The sequence below is a fragment of the Garra rufa genome, chromosome 11 (genome assembly GCF_049309525.1).
Source record: "Garra rufa chromosome 11, GarRuf1.0, whole genome shotgun sequence".
NCBI classification, from domain to species: domain Eukaryota; kingdom Metazoa; phylum Chordata; class Actinopteri; order Cypriniformes; family Cyprinidae; genus Garra; species Garra rufa.
This window is the reverse complement of record NC_133371.1, coordinates 42,366,243-42,386,319: the sequence shown is the minus strand read 5'-3', so window position 1 is coordinate 42,386,319 and position 20,077 is coordinate 42,366,243. Positions and strand designations below refer to the sequence as shown.

At 30.5% G+C, this 20,077-nt stretch overlaps 1 protein-coding gene across 1 annotated transcript in view; it reads left to right on the top strand.

Annotated features, from left to right (window-relative positions):
* Positions 1-20,077, top strand: part of LOC141345364 (rho guanine nucleotide exchange factor 17-like) — a 229,888-nt gene that overhangs the window by 88,281 nt on the left and 121,530 nt on the right. Inside the window, exons 3-7 of the mRNA XM_073850222.1 lie at positions 5,124-5,201; positions 9,577-9,759; positions 15,043-15,159; positions 17,309-17,401; positions 17,491-17,667. Coding sequence (XP_073706323.1) covers positions 5,124-5,201; positions 9,577-9,759; positions 15,043-15,159; positions 17,309-17,401; positions 17,491-17,667 — 648 coding nt within the window. The remainder of the gene's footprint in view (positions 1-5,123; positions 5,202-9,576; positions 9,760-15,042; positions 15,160-17,308; positions 17,402-17,490; positions 17,668-20,077) is intronic.

Sequence of the window (20,077 nt, the reverse complement as noted above, 5' to 3'; positions counted from 1 at the left end):
GAGCCATATAAAAAGAGAGTTGTGACACGCTTTGATCTCGCCGCCGCACGGTCACGTGGTTCATGGAGCTCTCAATAGTTCCAAACAGCTCCGCGCTGTCAATGTGTTTGAATGGAGTTAAATAGGATAGACAGCAGTTTTACTATATTTGCAGCAATTTCGAGTAATTATTAACACATAATGTGCATTGATTGTGTATTGGTAACTTCTCTGAATACGCTTTACAATCGCATTTTATTCTGGGGAGTGATAAAGAGACATAATTAATATGTTCTCATACTCTCTGACAGTCAAATGTGACCAAACACCTTAAGTGTAACTTTTATTCAATTAAATAACTGTAATATATATAGTTAAGTTCTATTTAGTAAATATTTTGAGGAGGTTTTTTTGTACTTAATATGTGCAATAATGATCCTGACCATTTAAAAGATAACATTTTCTAATATAGTATTTAGATTACAGTTAGTGTAATATTTAAGGTTAAATACATCTGCATGTGTATTTGGACATGATCAAACACTCTTTTTTTATACAGTATGTTTCGATTTAACGATTTAATGTAAAAAAAAAGTAATTTACTCTTGTTTTATGATATTCAAATATACAACATAAGTGAATATTATAAAAGGCAAGCAAAAATGGCATTTAACCTAATAGAAAAGATGAAAATAATGTTTAAAAAACACAAGGCAACGAATTGCATTCAGCATACATTTTTATCGTGTTTCTTGAATGCAGTCTTTACTGAAACTCATTCAACCTCCTACAGTGAGAGAAAGATTGCAGAAAGACTAAAAACATAAAAATATGACAACTAGTATCTGGTTATGGTCGCTATTACGGTGTTTCTCACGTTATCCAGCTGCATTTACAGTTTAACTGTTTATTTTTTAACGATAAACATTAACTATAACACGCTTCATAAAACACCACTATTGGCCAGTTTTTCGAGAGGTCAACTGATGCGTTAAAATGTACAGAAATGCAGTAATTTCTTCAATATACTTGCGACTGTGCTTGAGAAGCGCTGAAATGAATGAGCTTCAATGGAGGAGCTATTGGTTGTTTGGAACTATTGACCGCTCCATGACACGCTTTACTTCCGCATTCCTCAGTTCCTATGGAAGCCTATGGGAGTGTCGCAACTCTCTTTTTATATGGCTCTGGTCTGAACGCTAGTTTGTGCTCCAGTATAATCGGTCCGCCGAATCTCATCTAGTGAGAAACGTTCCGCGCTGCAAAACTTAGTGCGATTAAAATGCGTTAAAAAAATTTAACGCGTTATTTTTGTGTAATTAATTAATCTAAATTAACGCGTTAAAGTCCCGGCCCTAAATAAAACATAACGTGCATTTTGCATGATCCCTCTTATTTTGGTAAAGTAATGAACATTTGGCAGATTCTGCAAGGTGTTTGTAAACTTCAACTGTAGATATAGAAAGATAGATACAGACATACAGTATAAGTTTGTTAAACAGTAAAATATTATTACAAATTAAAATAACTTTTTTTAATTTGAATCTACTGTAAAATGTAATGTATTCCCGTGATCAAAGCTGAATTTTCAGCATCATTGCTCCAGTCTTCAGTCACATGATCCTTCAGAAATCATTCTAATATGCTGATTTGCTATTTGAGAAACATTTCTGATTATTATCAATGTTGAAAAGATAAGCATTTATTGACAATGGCCATCTTCTGTAACATTATGAATAGGGGTGGGACGATACAGGTAACTCACGATTCAATTCTGTGGCGATATGTGGCCCACGATATCGATAATATCGCGATTCACGATATCTACGATATTCAATATATTGGAAGAAATTTCATCAACGATATATCACGATATGTGTGACTGAAAAAGAAAAAAATACCCATAATAAGGAAATCTTATGCATTTATTAATGCCAACATTTCCAACACTGTGCAAAGAAATATGCATTTGCATAATAACTCACTGCCTCCTGGTCTTAAATGTAAACGCTGTACAGCTAGACAGATAAAAGTGCCTGAACATTAAAAAACAACATGAACATTAACTAACATGTGTAAACCATGATACTGAAACGTCAGTAGTAAGTTACTGTAAAGTGCTTTATGTTAACCTGGACAGTGGTCTCATCAATGCATATTCTTCTTGAGGAACACTAACGCCTGTTTCACACATACTCCATCTGCAGTGTGTATGCAGTCCGTGTGCGTTACGTATGCGATGCAGAAGCAGCACGGACTCGTTTTGCTTTCACACAGGACACGTTTGCAGTCCGTTCCTGATCCGCGGCTGTTTACCACAAACACACCATTTATCCGTTATTTTGATTTCAAATACAAACGTGCTTTTTCAGCATTGTGATACTCTTTTATCACAGTACACTAATACAATTCTAGATATATTCACGTTTAAACTCAACGTATAATAAACAACGTATTATTCAATGCACTTGCACAGCAACCGCGTGCAGTGTGAACGCTCTAATCCGTTAACATGGGTGCGGAAAAAAATACTCAACGCATAAGCACTGCACTGCAGACGGAGTATGTGTGAAACAGGCGTAACTGATCAGCATGCTCAACTAGCGGGTGCGTCTTTGATTTGTTTTTCGCTATCTTCCGCAATTCTTCTCACATCTCTTTTTTTCTGCGCTTCTTCTCTGATGTTGTAAGATAACTTGTGTTCTTCACTGGCCGCTGCTTCCGCTACTTTACGCCTATTTACTGGAACAGCGCCCCCCGCAAACAGAATGGTAGATATTGGGTAGTGACAGTGACACTGACGACAGGTAAATTAATCATTTGTGTTGTAATAAAATATCGATATTGGCCGTTAGTATATCGATTATTTATTGCGACAGAGAGCACAACAATATATTGCAATATCGATTTTTTCTCCCACCCCTAATTATGAATGTCTTTACTATCACATTTGATCAATCTAATGCGTCCTTGCTGAATAAAATTAATCACACTGATCCCGAACTTGACTTCTATCAAGTTTTTAAACCATATTTGGGACTGATTTTGTAATGGTGATATGTGTGTGGGATGCTACTGACATTCTTTCAGAAGTGTTTCTGTAAACACTTGTAGCTTCTGCTTAAAAAGTAACAACGAATCCTTGTGCTTTTCCTCTCCTCCAGCCTGTTTGATGGTATACGCTGGACGTGACTTCCTGTTCAGATTACATCCATGTCACACTGCGTGTTTAAGCGGGGCATTTCAGCGAAGATGCTGCTGAAAACATACTCCAGCATGAAAGAGTAGCACATCCTGCCCATTATCAGCTGTTAGCCGTCTGTCTGTCTGTCTGTCTGTCTGTATTAGTCAGACGTGTTTGTTGTGTGGTGTCGGTCAGGGCTGAATCACAGCGGTTAGTGAAGGTTATCTTCTCTTAGACGGAAACATAAGCATATTTGGCTCAGTCTCTGACACAAACCAGTAAACAGGAAATGCTTATTTTGATTAGAGCTTCATTATAAAGTGTGTGTTTGTGTGGGTTTCTGTTACAAAAAATAACTGTAGCAACCAGAATGCCATTCTTCAGTGCTTTGAAATTTTATTATGGAGTAGATTTTTATATTCCTTTTTTATTTGAATGCTCTTTTTAAATTTTATTTCTTTGTTTTATGCTTCTTTATATATCTTAATGTATGTTTTTTATTGATCTTAAATTTATCCATTTTTTTTTTTTATTAGTTTAATTTTAAGTTATTTATTTCATTAGTTTTAGCATAATGTTTATTTTAATTTATATCTTAATGCTTGTTCATTTATTTATATTAATGTTTAATAGTTTATTTAAAATGTTTTAATTTTGTTTTTACTTATTAATTTATTTGAATTCCATTTGTTTATTTATTTTTAATGTAATAATTTTTTTAAATTGTATTTAATTTATTTTCTTTTTTATGCGTTTATCTTAATTTAAAATGTATGGCATTATAATTTATTTTAAATGTTTAACTTAATTTTACTTATTTTATTAATTTATTTTAATTATATTTGTTTGTTTTTTATGTAATACTTTATTTAAATTTTATTTAATTTATTTTATTTGTATGCATTTATATTAAATTTAAATGTATGGCATTATATTTCTTTATGTTTTAATTTATTTTTACTTATTTTATTAATTTATTTTAATTCGTTTTTTTAATGTATTAATTTATCTAATTTTTTTATGCATTTATCTTAATTTTAAATTTATGGCATTATAATTTATTTTAAATGTTTAATTTAATTTTACGTATTTTATTAATTTATTTTAATTTAATTTGTTTATTTTTTATGTAATACTTTATATAAATTTTATTTAATTTATTTTTATGCATTTATATTAATTTTAAATGTATATCATTATAATTTATTTTAAATGTTTAATTTAATTTTACGTATTTTATTAATTTATTTTAATTTAATTTGTTTATTTTTTTATGTAATACTTTATATAAATTTAATTTAATTTATTTTATTTTTATGCATTTATATTAAATTTAAATGAATGGCATTATATTTCTTTACATGTTTTAATTTACTTTATTTTAATTCCATTTATTTATTTTGTTTATTTTTTATATATTTTTTATGCATTTATCTTAATTTTAAATGTATGGCATTACTATGGCATTTAAATGTTTTAATTTATTTTTAATTTATTTTGTTCATTTATTTTAATTCCATTAGTTTATTTATTATATTTATTTTGTTTATTTTATTAATGTAGAAATGTTTTTTCAATTTTATTTAATGTATTTAATTTATGCATTTATCTTCATTTTAAATGCATGACATTATAATTTATTTTTAAATGTTTTAATTTATTTTTACTTATTTTGTTAATTTATTTTAATTCCATTTGTTTATTTATTATGTTTATTAATATTTTTTTATGTATTTATTTTTTTTATTTAATTTTTTTATGCATTTTTCTTCATTTTAAATGTATGCCATTCTAATTTATTTTTAATTTTTAATTTTTAATTTATTTTTACTTATTTTATTAATTTATTTTATTTATTAATTAATTTATTACTTTTTGATGTATTAATTTTTTTTAATTATATTTAATTTTTTATGCATTTATCTTAATTTTTATTTATCTTTTTGCTATATTTCTGCAGGATATGAGAAGACATGTGATCATGACTCTGCTGGACACCGAACAATCTTACGTTGAGTCTCTGCGCACACTCATTCAGGTATGACACACAAATACATTCATCTAGATGTATAAATAAATACTATAGACTGCTTGTATACTATAGCAAATAATATTGACAACCAAAAGGAAGTCTCCAAAGGAAGGTCATCATTTTAAATCACTTCTTGGGTGATTTAATAGTCAAAATTGCAAGCTGTTTTATAAAATCAACGTTTAATAATCATCACATCAAACACAATGGGGGGTCCATGTACGTTGTGTTCGTTTTTGAATTTAAAACAAAATAAGCAGAAATGAGAACACGGTTCCTTTATTCGTTTTTTCATTTGTTCAGATTTTTGGCTCGATTTTTCGTTTTTTGTTTCACGGATAGGAAACGGATAAATTACTTCAAAAATCGTTTTCCACATGTGGGCGGTTACAAGACGCCCCTTTCCACCGATTGCTCAACCAAATCTGGACAGGTGACGCCATCCATTGTTCGTTCAACAAAATAGAAGACCATTATTTATTTATTTTCATTCTTTTTTAATTGCAGTCTTTGAAACAACGAACATACAAGGATAATAACATTAATTGCCTCAAAATATAATAAACTAAGAGACTTAAAAAATAATAAGAAAATAGAAAAAGCTATAAGAAAATCACATACATATAAGTACATATAGTTACAAATTATTCAAACAAAAGATTTAAGGCTTTAAAATAATTTACAGCTTGTGTCGCGTTATTTCTTGTTTCTTTTGACGAATACAGGTTGCTATACCTGTTTCTATTAGATATATTTTTTTTTTTTCAACACAATGATGGTTGTTCAACCCATCTCGTTAAACAGAAATATTTATTTTATAAATATTAATCTGCATGTTTTATTTTTTAAAGCTGACAGCGCAAAGAACAACAGATCAATGTTCAGCCAAGCAAATTAATTTTTAGAACAGAAGAAAGCCCAGTCAGATGACTATCATTTTGTTGATAATCATTTTAATAGAAACAGCCAGGTATAGCAACATGCAATCGTTAAAAGAATCAAGAAAAGCTGTAAATTATTTTAAATTGTTTGAATAATTTCTATGTACATGTGCTTTTCTTATTGCTTTTCCTATTTTATTATTATTATTTTTAACTTAGTTTATTATATTTTGATGTAGCCTAATTAATTTTATTGCACTTGTTGTTTTAAAGACTAAATAAATAAATAAATAATGGTCTTTTATCTTGTTGAACAACAATGTATGGCCAGATTTGGTTGACCAATCGGCGGAAAGGGGCGTCTTGTAACCGCCCACATTTGGAAAAACGAATTTTAAAGTTGCTTATCTGTTTTCTACCCGTGAACCAAAAAACTAAAAAACAAGCCGAAATTTCGGCTAATAAAATAAATTAAAATAAAAAATAAATAAAATAAAATAAAATAATTAAAATATTAAAAGCACAAAGTACAAACATTCTCTTTTTTTCTATAATTTTTTGTATAATATTGTTTAGTTTTTTTTACATACAAAACCTCACAAGTGTTAGCTCAAAATATAAGTTTGGTTTAACTTGATGAAATGAAATGAAATGACATTACATTACATTACATTAAATTACATGAAATTATTACTTTTGCAAATGAACCCGCTTAAGCACCAGGAAAACCACCTAAATAAAATAAAAATAAAATAAAATAAACATTTTTTTGCTCATTTAATGTCCTGTTAACCCTTAATATTCAGGAATGTTTTTTTATAAAATAAAAAAAAAATTATTTAATGTCCTGTTAGCCATTAATATTCCATTAAATTATTATTTTATTTAATTGGTCTGTTTAATATGTAATTTTATGGAAGTTAAGTGGTTTGGAAATTACATTTGCAAATGAAGGGCACTTGTTGTTTTAAAGACTGCAAAAGAATGAAAATAAATAAATAAATAAATAATGGACTTTTATCTTGTTGAACAACAATGGATGGCCAGATTTGGTTGACCAATCAGCGGAAAGGGGCATCTTGTAACCGCCCACATTTGGAAAACGAATTTTAAAGTTGTTTATCTGTTTTCTACCCGTGAACCAAAAAACGAAAAAACAAGCCGAAATTTCATTTTTTCGTTTTCTGAACAAATGAGAAAACGAATAAAGGAACCATTTTCTCATTTTTGCTTATTTCGTTTTAAATTCAAAAACAAATGAACACAACGTACACGGACCCAATGGCCAAACCAAGTATGTTGCATAACATTTTTCAATAAAATTTTTATTTTCGTTAATCATTAAACAGTTGTATTTGTGTTTATGAATCAGCTTGAAAAATGATCGCAATTTACCATCAATAGCGAACCGAACAACAGAAACATGATGTTACTGTAAGTGCAATAGCGGAAGCCGCATGCTGAGTTAATAATAAGCAAAAGAGTGCAACAAATCATCATCTTTTCCAATCGCTCCTGACTCATAACAGCGCATATCCAGCTGGTGCAGCTGGTGCAGCGGTTGCCGTGGCAACAATGTGAGCGAGTGGCGGACCGCAGCAGCGTTTGAGCTCGATCGCCCAGCGCACCTCCGAAATGCCCCATTACCGAGCAATTCTCAGCGTCGTTTATGCTCTGGTTCTGTGTTAAAGGAAGTGGTTATCTTTGGTGGAAATGATTGTGTGTTCCAGTCAACATCATTACTTGAAAATGGCGAACCTGAGCCAACGATGAGAGAGCCGCACAAGCGCAGGTTAATCAGCTTCAAGGTGTGGATGTGGACGGATGACAGACGAGAGCGCTTGATCGTGGCCGCGGCGTGTCTCTGGGCACCTTTTGAAGCGCTAGAAGAACGCTGGCCAGATGTTTGCTAGTCAAAACATAGAAAACTGAGCCAGACACACTTCTGTGTGCCAGTAGGGAGTGTGTTTGTGTGATTATAGGTGTGTTTTTTGGACTTGTACTGTGGTATTAACATGTTTCTTTGACATTTTCAAGTATGATGTGAATACCATAGTATATGAATGTGATTAGCATTCAGTAGCACAAAATACATTTAAGTTATATGATTTTACCATTTTATACATTGATGTAGCATGGTAAAACCACAGTACTTTATTGTAAGGGATGTTTTAGCTGTTGATAAGTGTATTTGATGTCAACATGATAAAATAAAATAATTATTACTTTTGCAAATGAACTGTCTCAAGCACCAGGAAAACCACCTACATAAAATACAATAAAAAATAAATAAGTAAATAAAAACAGAACAAAACAATAAAATAAAATAAAAAATAAAAACGAATAAAATAAATTAAAATAAAATAAATTAAAATAAAAAATAAAATAATAAAAAATAAAATAAATTAAAATCAAATAAAAAATTAATTAAAATAAATTAAATTAAATAATTAAAATATTATAAGCACAAAGTACAATAATTCTCTTTTTTTCCATAATTTTTTTGTATAATATTGTATAGTTTTTTTTACATACAAAACCTCACAAGTGTTAGCTCAAAATATAAGTTTGGTTTAACTTGATGAAATTACATTACATTAAATTACATTAAATTATTAAATTACATGAAGTTATACTTTTGCAAATGAACCCCCTCAAGCACCAGGAAAACCACATAAATAAAATTAAATCAAATTAAAATAAAATAATTATAATAACATATTTTTTCAGATTTAATGTCCTGTTAACCCTTAATATTCAGGAATGTTTTTTTATAAAATAATTAAAAAAAATTATTTAATGTCCTGTTAGCCATTAATATTCCATTAAATTATTATTTTTTTAATTGGTCTGTTTAATATGTAATTTTATGGAAGTAAAGTGGTTTGGAAATTACATTTGCAAATGAAGCCATCAAGCACCAGAAAAAACCCAAAAACAAAACAAAATAAAATATTTTTTTCTTGTTTAATGTCCTGTTATCCATTAATATTTTATGAAAGTGAAATGGGTTGCACGTGGTTTGGTTTTGAATGAGTTTGAGTAAGTCATTGAGACAGTTTTGGTTTTATAAACTCTGTTTTGTGACAGTGAACACAGAGGAGCAGAATGTTTATCTGCATTTGATGTGACACAGTTTACGTCCCAAGAGGAGAGTCAGGCATTTCCTTTAATCAGCATCTGTCCCAGACCATCATGTGCAAACACAGAAACACACATTCTGTCATTTTCTAATGCATATTCTTTAAAATTTGAATGCATATTCATTTGCATATTGATTTATTGATCCAATTATGTCAAACACAAACAATCCCACTGTCTTGCTAGACAGCAATATAGCATTTTAAGCAATTAAAGTCGCACTGTAAATGCATTGAAAATGCTGATTGCAATTACTTTTGTACTAAAAAGTTATAATTGTTGTATGTAAATAAAACTGCAGAGTTTCAGCTCTTCTCACATGACTTGCATCTCTCTCTGTGTTGTTGTTGTGGTCTCAGGGCTACATGAAGCCCCTCAAGCACCCGGAAAACTCACCTCTCTGTGACCCATCCCTGGTAGACGAGATGTTTTATCAGATCCCTGAGATTCTGGAACATCACGAGCAGTTCCTGGAGCAGGTGCTGGACTGTGTCAACGAGTGGCACGACAAACAGACTATCGGACATGTGCTCATCCAGTCGGTGAGATCCTAATCACTATTTAATGATGGGATGTCTAGTAATAACATCCCAAATCTTAGTTCGCTATGTTAAAAATGCTATTTCTCAGATGATAAACTTTTTTCAGGTGGTTTTTGGTTTTATAGATCTACATGCATTTTAAGGCAATTTTGTCTACAGTCTGGATGTGGAGAACAAGTGCTGTGACTGATTTGCATACTATCTGTTCTAAGTAGTATGCAACATTCAACATTAGTATACTTATTGGTAACTGATTGCTAACATAGGGCTTCTCCACAATATATAAAAAAAACCATGGACTGAATCAAATTTCACAAGCGTTTCGCCATTTCATTGGATGCAGTTATCATCAGATACATACAAAACCTCTCAAGTCTAAGCTCAAAATCTAAGTTTGGTTTAACTTGATGAAATTATGAAAAACTATGTGACCCTGGCCAGCAAAACCACTCCTAAGTTGCATGAATACATTTGTAGCAATAGCCAAAAATACATTGTATGGGTCAAAATGATCGATTTTTCTTTTATGGCAAAAATCATTAGGATATTAAGTAAAGATCATGTTCCGTGAAGATATTTTGTAAATTTCCTTCTGTAAATATATCAAAACGTAATTTTTGGATTAGTAATATGCATTGCTACAAACTTCATTTGGACAACTTTAAAGGCAATTTTCTTATTATTTTTATTTTTTTGCACCCTCAGATTCCAGATTTTCAAATAGTTGTATCTCGGCCAAATATTGTCCTATCCTAACCATCTTAATTTCAGAAAACTGACCCGTATGACTGGTTTTGTGGGCCTGGGTCACTAATTACTACTAATAATGCCTTTTATTTAAACATTTTTTAGAAATGTCACAGTTTTTTCCAAAAACAAAAACATTTTAAAATGTAATTTGATTGCATTTTAAAATATAAAAATTTTTTAAAGTGTATTTGATTACCAGATTTTTTTTAAAATAATTAATTTGTATTAATTAATAAAATGCAGAATTCAGACAAATTAAAACAGATGACACAGAATTTCTGAAAAAATCAAACACTTCATAGGACACTATTATTATTACAATTGTAATACATTTATTGTAATAAACTCAGTTAGACATCCTTTTTGATAATATTACGTCAAGTGATCGGCTTTTTTGATTGGCACTTTTGGGGTTCGCCAATCAAGCTATATTAAGCCAATATCGGCATGATCGGTGGCCGATCAATCGGAGCATCACTAACACACACACACACACCATTTCTCCCGCTGCTAGGTCCTCATCTTAAAGGAGCAAACAAAAATTGGCAGATAATTTACTCACCCCCTTGTCATCCAAGATGTTTGTGTCTTTCTTTCTTCAGTCGTAAAGAAATCATGTTTCTTGAGGAAAACATTTCAGGAATTATTGCCATATAGTGGACTTCAATGGTGCCCCTGAGTTTGAGCTTCCAAAATGCAGTTTAAATGCAGCTTCAAAGGACTCTAAACAATTTCAGCCGAGGAAGAAGGTTCTTAACTAGCGAAACGATCAGTTATTTTCTAAACAAATTGACAATTGATATACTTTTTAACCTCAAATGCCCATCTCGTCTAGCTCTGCTTGAACTCTGGTTAATCCGTGTCAATACAGTTACTGTAGGGTATGTCAAAAAACTCCCATCTCGTTTTCTTCTCCAACTTCAAAATCATCCTACATCGCTGTTTTACCCTTTGTTGTAAATGGCATTTGATCTGCTTTGCATTTTCAGTTTGTAAACACTGGGTTGGTACGTCTGCAGTGAAGTAGGATGATTTTGAAGATGGAGAATGAAGTTTTTTTGACCTAAACTTACTGTATTGACCTGGATTACACAGAGATTGCATGCACATTGCAGAGCTAGACAAGACGAGCATTTGAGGTTAAAAAGTATAGAAATTGGTCATTTTCTAAATAATTTGACAATCGTTTTGCTAGACAAGGCCCTTCTTCCTTGGCTGGGCTCGTATAGAGGCCTTTGAAGGTGCATTTAAACTGCATTTTGGAAGTTCAAACTCGGGGGCACCACAGAAGTCCACTATATGGAGAGAAATCCTGAAATGTTTTCCTCAAAAAATAATTTCTTTACGACTGAAGAAAGAATACATGAACATCTTAGATGACGAGGCGGTGAGTAAATGCTTTCTAAATTTTTGTTCTGGAAGTTAACCTCTCCTCTAAGTATCGTCTCTACCATTCAGTTTTGTTTTTTTTTGTTTGTTTTTTGTTTGATGAAAAAAGATTTCCATTTCAAATAAATACTGTTCTTTTGAACTTTCTATTCACCAAAGAGCCCTGGAAAATAAACCATATCACAGTTTCCTCAAATAAAATAAAGCTTCACACCTGTTTCCAACATTGATAATAATCAGAAATGTTCCTTAAGCAGCAAATCAGCATATTAGAATGATTTCTAAAGGATCATGTGACACTCAAGACTGGAGTAATGATGCTGAAAATTCAGCTTTTCATCACAGGAATAATTCGATTTTAAAATATATTCACATAGAAAAATCTTTATTTGAAATTGTAATAATATTTCACATTTTTACAGTTTACTGTATTTCTAATTAAATAAATGCAGCCTTGGTGAGCATTAACAAAGCCCCTTCACTTTTAGTGCATTGTAAAGTATGCTAATTAGGATGCAGCCTAACAGTTTGTTAAGCATAAGCTGAAGGAATGCTGTGTCTCTCTGTGTGGGGTTTTAATCTGTCTGACCCTCAGCCCCGGTATGAAGTAAAAACCACCACACCTCTGCTAGTTCAGTGTTGTTTAGACGTTCCTGTCGGAATTACGTTCTCACATCAAATGTGGGCTTTTTATGGGCTCTGACTAAATGAGTCGACAAAGGTAGTTAGCAGCGAGATCTGCTGCTCGATTAGACAGCGTAATTCTGCTTTATGAGTTTCTCTAAGGATCTGCATCACTTTAGGGCTTTAGCGAACTCTGTGACATTAAAAGGAAGTCTCAGTGGAACCGTCTATTAAGCTCAATGTTGTAATTTGAGTGTAATTTTGTGTTTTTATTGTTGTTTTGTAAAGATCTTGATGTTTTTATGATTGCGTAAGTTTTTTTTTTCATAAGGACTTTAAAAAGCTCTGAGATGCTCCTTAACATTACAAACTTCCCCCACACCAACTGCATAAGTTTTGTAACTTTTTGTGTTTTATTACTATTATTAAATAACATACAACCCAAGTCACATGCTAACATAACATAAACACCAAGGGTCAAACCAAGCTGAAATATTAAATTATTTAATTAGGCTTGTTATATTACATTCTTGTGCACTTTAAAGTACAACAAACAAGACATGAGGAAACCTGAGCAGGGGTGGCAGTACATAAACTATGAAACTGTTTTTATTATTATTTTTTTTTTTTTTTTTACATTCATGTGTACTTTAATGTTTAGTACAATAGAAAACTAGACACAAGGAAACCTGAGGCAGCTGTATATAAAATATTAACATTTTTATTTTATTTTATTATTTATTTAATTTAATTTTAATTCATTATTTTATTTTATTTTATTTTATTTTACATTCATGTGCACTTTAATGTTCAGTACAATAACAAATTAGACAAGGAAACCTGAGGCAGATGTACATAAAGTATAAAATATTTTTATTTTATTTTACTGTTTTATTTTTTTGTTTTACATTCATGTGCACTTTAATATTTAGTACAGTAGCAAACTAGACAGATGGAAACCTGAGGCAGCTGTATATAAAAGATAAAATATTTATTTAGTTTTATTTTAATTTAATTTAATTTTAATGTATTATTTTATTTTATTTTAGATTCATGTGCACTTTAATGTTCAGTACAATAACAAACTAGACACAAGGAAACCTACGGCAGCTGTACATAAAGTATAAAATATGTATTTTTTATATTATATATTATATATTTATTTTATTTTATTATTTTACATTCATGTGCTCTTTAGTGTTCAGTACAATAGCAAATTAGACACATGGAAACCTGAGGCAGCTGTATATAAAGTATAAAAAAAATTTTTTGTTTACTTTAATTTAATGTTAATATTTTACATTCATGTGCACTTTAATGTTCAGTACAATAACAAACTAGACACAAGGAAACCTAATTTAATTTAATTTAATTTAATTTATTTTATTTTATTTTCATGTGCACTTTAATGTTCAGTACAATAACAAATTAGACGAGGAACGCTGAGGCAGATGTACATAAAGTATAAAATATTTTTATTTTATTTTATTTTACATTCATGTGCACTTTAATGTTCAGTACAATAGCAAACTAGACACAAGGAAACCTACGGCAGCTGTACGTAAAGTATAAAATATTTATTTTATTTAATTTTACATTATTATTTATTTTATTTTGTTTTATTTTGATTTTAATTTAATTTTAATTCATTATTTTATTTTACATTCATGTGCACTTTAATGTTCAGTACAATAGGCAGCTGTACATGAAATGTCAAAACACTTTTTTATTTTATTTATTTTATTTTATATTCATGTGCACTTTATTATTAATGAACTAAACACAGGGAAACCTGAGCATCAGGTGGCTGTACGAAAAGTATAACATTTTATTTTATTATTATTTTATTTTACATTCATGTGCACTTTATTGTTCAGTACAATAGCAAACTAGACTCAAGGAAACCTAAGGCAGCTGTACATAAAAAATTAAAACACTTTTTTATTTTATTTTACATTCATGTGCACTTTAATATTAACGAACTAAACACAGGGAAATCTGAGCATCAGGTGGCTGTACGAAAAGTATAGAATCTTATTTTATTTCATTTTATTTTTTTACTGAATTAAATTGTCAGAATGAAAGCATCCATGAAATGAACATTGTGCAGATGTGTCCGCCTGTTCTTCAGGGCTCATAAAACAGCACCTCTGTTTCTGGTGGGTGTAAATTGTCCCCCTGCGTGCTTTACAGTGAAACATCACAGAACAGACTGAGTCACACGTTCATAGCTGACAGAGAGCTGTCTCTCCTCACGACCCACTAAACAGATTTATATGACGACTATCTTTCCACACAGACACCATCCATCCAAGATAATACTCAGTGCTGTCATTTATATCACATAGGAAGCCATTTCAGTAGCAAAAAGCACCTTGCTATTGTTTTGTTGAACATGCTAACATTTCAAAATTGAAAAAAATTTTTTTGAAAGATTTGCAGGCTAGGATTGAAACAAGTTTGTAAAGGTGCACAGCTGTTTTGTTCAGTGCTAATAATGTCTCTGCTTTCTCCTCACAGTTTTCCAAAGAGATCCTCGCCAATATTTATTCAGCGTACATCGACAACTTCATGAACGCCAAAGACGCAGTGAGAATCGCCAAGGAAGCCAAACCCGCTTTCCTGAAGTTTCTAGAGGTACATTACAGCTTTGTTTCTGTGTGTATGTGTAGATAAAAATACTTTTACACTACAATTACACCCTTGAGAGGCTGTTTGGCCGCTCTAGGACATTATATGGCCATCTGGCAACTAGTTGAACGGTGAATATATGGATTTTGTCATTGTGCAAAGAAACCGTGGGTTCATTTTCTGTTTAAGATGAACTATTCATGTCTTTAGCCAGAGATGCTGACACACATGAGGTTAAACTGGTGTTATTTTAGTATTATTTATACATTATAGAATTCATTAATGTTTTGAAATAGCTTTTATTTTCATCATTTTTATTTTTTTTCTCTGTTTTAGTAATCTTGAATCTATTTGAGTTATTAAACTATTTGATTTTTAAATCTACTAACCGGCAAATACCGGAAGTGGCGCATTTCACAGACGAGAATCCCTGAAACGCATTATTAGAATGATTTCCAAAACTGTATATTATATATTAAACCCATTGAAAAATCATAATTAAGCATAATTATGAATTCACAAACGCTACAATTCAGTTTAATAAATATATGCGATGCAGGTTTAATATATGTGCGTCATGCGTGTAGGTTACGTAACGTTACGTGCGTCTCACGGAAGCTCCGTTCACAGCATGCTGTTCCACAGAAACTGTGGAGTGTCTCAAACTTCATCTCTGCATGTTGTTGTGAGTTTGGATTTAATATAACGTTCATCTAGGAATGCAACGTGCGCTATTTCATCAGATTTGTAAGGTAAATCATTTCTAAACTAATGCAAACTCTTATTATGCTAAGTGTTAATCGCGATTTCAAAATAAAAGTTCCCTCAACGTTTACACGTTTTCATGTCCGCATATTCATTAAATTACAGTGGCTATAGCCTTTCTGTGGTGGAGATATGGCCAAATATTAAAGAATAAGTGGACATTTGAATTAAATGTTGTTTAGTCAATATTAAAAAAGGATTATAATAATAAACCCACGTTTTCTTGCTTTTGTTTTTTTATTTGAACTAATTATTGCATTCGTTTTATTATATATGTATTTTAAGTAATTTTAAAGGCTATTGTTCACATACACCTACATTTTTATTTGGAAAAAAAAAAGCCTATTTATAATTATAGGGCCCTATGAAATCCATTTTAATTTTTCTATACTCTGTTTTAATGGTTAGGAATTTTTTAATAATTTAATAATTAATTGAGTTGTATTTATTCTTAGTAAGTTTCCATTACTTTTTTGGATTCCATTTTAATGTTTCCATCTGCAATTAATTGATTTTATTAAAACAAAATGTTCTTAAGTACAATTGTTAGATTAATCGTTTAATTGATAAATTAGTCGATAATTTAATCGATATAAAAATAGTTGTTAGTGGCAGCCCTAGTAAATTTCCAACCATAAATAAGCCAGAAGCCTCAAAAGCCTGATATATAATGTTTGATATATTTTAACATGATGTTTTTCTAAGAGATGATGCATGAATATAACAATATAAAAATCTCACAATACAATAATATCATGATATGAAGTTCACAATATGTTATTAGTGCGACATTTAAAAAAAAAAAAAAAGACAAGTGAAGAAAATTTTATAAATTTTTTAAAGTTAAATTATTCTATCTAATGCACTTTGAGGGCTCAAAAGAGTTCCAGCCCCAACCCATGTTGGAAAGAAAACCTAATAAATATATCAAAACCTAACATTTGATTAGTAATATGCATTGCTAAGAACTTCATTTAAACATCTTTACGGGTGATTTTCTCAGTATTTCGATTCCAGATCTTCAAATAGTTGTATCATGGCCAAATATTGCCTATCCTAACAAACCATGCATCAATGGAAAGCTTATTTATTCAAATCTCAATTTTGAAAAATTGACCCTTCTGACTGGTTTTGTAGTCCAGGGTCACATTTATGCATTCATATTTTCTCAGCTGAATCATAAAATGTTTGTTTGGCATTTCAAGGGTTACTGCCCTCTAGTGGTGACTCCTCAAACTAACCCCAAACCAAGTTTTCTAGTAAAGCATGGTTGGATAAACTCTACACATGCTGTTAAAAATCAAGATAAAGTAGTAAAGTTCTACTTCTAAATTTGGTTTTGTATGTTTGTGTCTCTCTTTCTCTGTTTTTCTATCTCTTTCCTCTTTAGCAAAGCATGCGTGAGAATAAAGAGAAACAAGCGCTGGGTGATCTGATGATAAAGCCGGTGCAGCGGATCCCACGATACGAGCTGCTAGTCAAGGTGACACTAACCTTCACGTTTTATTAGTACTTTTTTGTGTATGTTTTGGTAGTTTAGTTTTTTAAATGACATTCTGTTTCTAAAATAAGGATCTACTGAAGCACACTACTGAGGATCACCCTGACTACCTGTTTTTGCTGGACGCTCAGAAGAACATCAAGCGATTGGCGGAGAGGATCAACAAGGGCCGACGCACGGCGGAGGAGCTGGAGAAAGAGACGCGTGTCATGCAGGAGATCGAGGCGCACATCGAGGGCGTGGAGCATGTGAGACACGGACAAATCAGTCAATGTCACTCATCCAAAGTGATTAAAACTTAGTTTCAGGCCCATTTCTTTTTAAATGGATTGTTTTTTAAATCCTTATGTAGATTCTATTATATAAGGCACTTTAAATGACTGATGTACAGTATATGACTTGCATAATCCACTAGTTGATTGTTGGATGACTAGTCCATTAAATCAAGATATATTTGCTTGAGATTACATTAGATATTAAGGCTTGTTTTATGAAAAAAGTATCAAAGTAAAGTACTTAAAATAAGAAAAAAGTCTTATTTTCTCTCTAAATTAAGTTTTTAATTTGCAGATTTTTAAAACTGTTTTAAGCTTACACTCACTTAATTTAGATACATTTTTCAGAAAATAAGATGAGATTATCTTGTTTAGATATTTGTACTTGTGAAAAAGAAAAATATTATGCGTTGTTTACTGTTTACTGTTTCATAAGTATGCACAATCAAACTAAAACTAAATTTAATTTTTTTATTTCTTTATTTCTTATGCATCATTATTTTAAGATTTTTTTTAAATCTTGTTTTGTGAAAAATGTACTTTAAGTATATTTTTGCACAAAAGTAAATAAACAAATACATGAATCTGTCAGTGGAGAAATAATCTTGTTTTCCCTATGAACTAAAACTTAATTCGATTAAAATAGATTTTAACAAAAAAAAATATTTGAGATTATTTTATGATTATTTTTTAAAATCCCTTTATGTAGAAACATTAAACTTTTAAGATGTGTTATATACAAAATATATATCTTGCCTTATATAAATGTATACAAGCTAAATCTAAATGATTAAAAAATGTATTTTAAAAATGTGGTTTCATGTTGACTAAATATGCACAATCAAACTAAAACTAAATTGATTAAAATAGATTTTAAAAAATCTTATGCTTCTTTTTAAGATTTTAAAGGTTATTTCATAATTATTTTTAATCACATTATGTAAATTACCATCATATATGAAATGTGCTATAAAAAATATATAGCTTGCTTTTCCGTATGATAGTAAGTCTTGTTTTGTGAAAAAATGTATCAAAATGAAGTATATTTTTGCACAAAAATGGCAGTTTTGAGAAATAATCTTGTTTTCCCTACAAACTAAAACTAAATCAATTAAAATAAATTTTAACAACAAAAATATTATGCATCTTTTTACGATTATTTTCTTATTATTTTTAAAAATACCTTTATGGAACTTTAAATTACCATCATAAATAAAATGTGCTATATAAAATGTGCATCATTGTATGATAAATAGTCTCAAAATGAAGTATTTTTTGCACAAAAATAAACATTTTTGCAGATATTTTACTTTTTTTCTCAAAAAACAAGAAACACAAAATTACTGAGTTAGAAAAAAATTGGTCTATTTAGAGTTTTGATTTCATGTTGAGTAAATATGCACAAACTAGAACTAAATTGATTAAAATAGATTTAAAAAAATGTTCTTTTATTTTATGATTATTTTTTAAAATCCCATTCTGTTAAGAACTTTAAATTACCATCATATATAAAATGTGCCTTACCGTATGATGATAAGTCTTGTTTTGTAAAAAAAATAAATAAAATAAAATAAAAAAAAATCAAAATTAAATATATTTTTGCACAAAAATAAACAAACAAATACATAAATCTGTCAGTGGACAAATAATATTGTTTTCCCTATGAATTAAGTTTATTTTTCTAACCCCATTGGCAGAATTTTTACTCTTTTTTTTTTTTTTTTTTATGTTTAGATATTTGTATTGGTGAAAAAGACAAAATTACCGTGTTAGAAAAAAAAATGTGTATTTCCAGTTTTGTTTGCAAAACTGATTAAATAAATTCAACTTATTCCACATAAACATGTTACAGTAGTATAAAGACTAGCTTGCCCTCGGCTATATCTAATACTGTTTTTTCCTGTCAGATTCTGAATCCCCAGAGGAAGTTTCTGAGACAAGAGATGGTGGTGGAAGCGGTGAGCACGAATGAACACAAGAAATCCAATCAACTTTAAGCAAACGTGTGCGCTTCATAAACGCTGTCCTTCTCTGTCCTGTAGAAAACAGTGGGCGGTAAGAAGGACCGATCTCTGTTTCTCTTCACCGATCTGCTCATCTGCACCACACTCAAGAGGAAGTCTGGATCTCTGCGCAGGAGCTCCATGAGTCTGTGAGTGTGGCTGCGCATTTGCAGTTTTCTTTTAATAGTCCAGAGGGCCTGGGAAAACTGATGTTTGGTTTAGAAACCCCAGAGTCCCCTGAGCCCTTCTACTCTGATGGCCAAAATAAGTGCACTTCATTTCTGAATAACACTGCACTCTAGTGGACACTCATGGAAACAGCAACTATGTAGTCTGCTTAATCTCTCATTTAGCAGATTCTTTTATGTTTTGAAGTCACT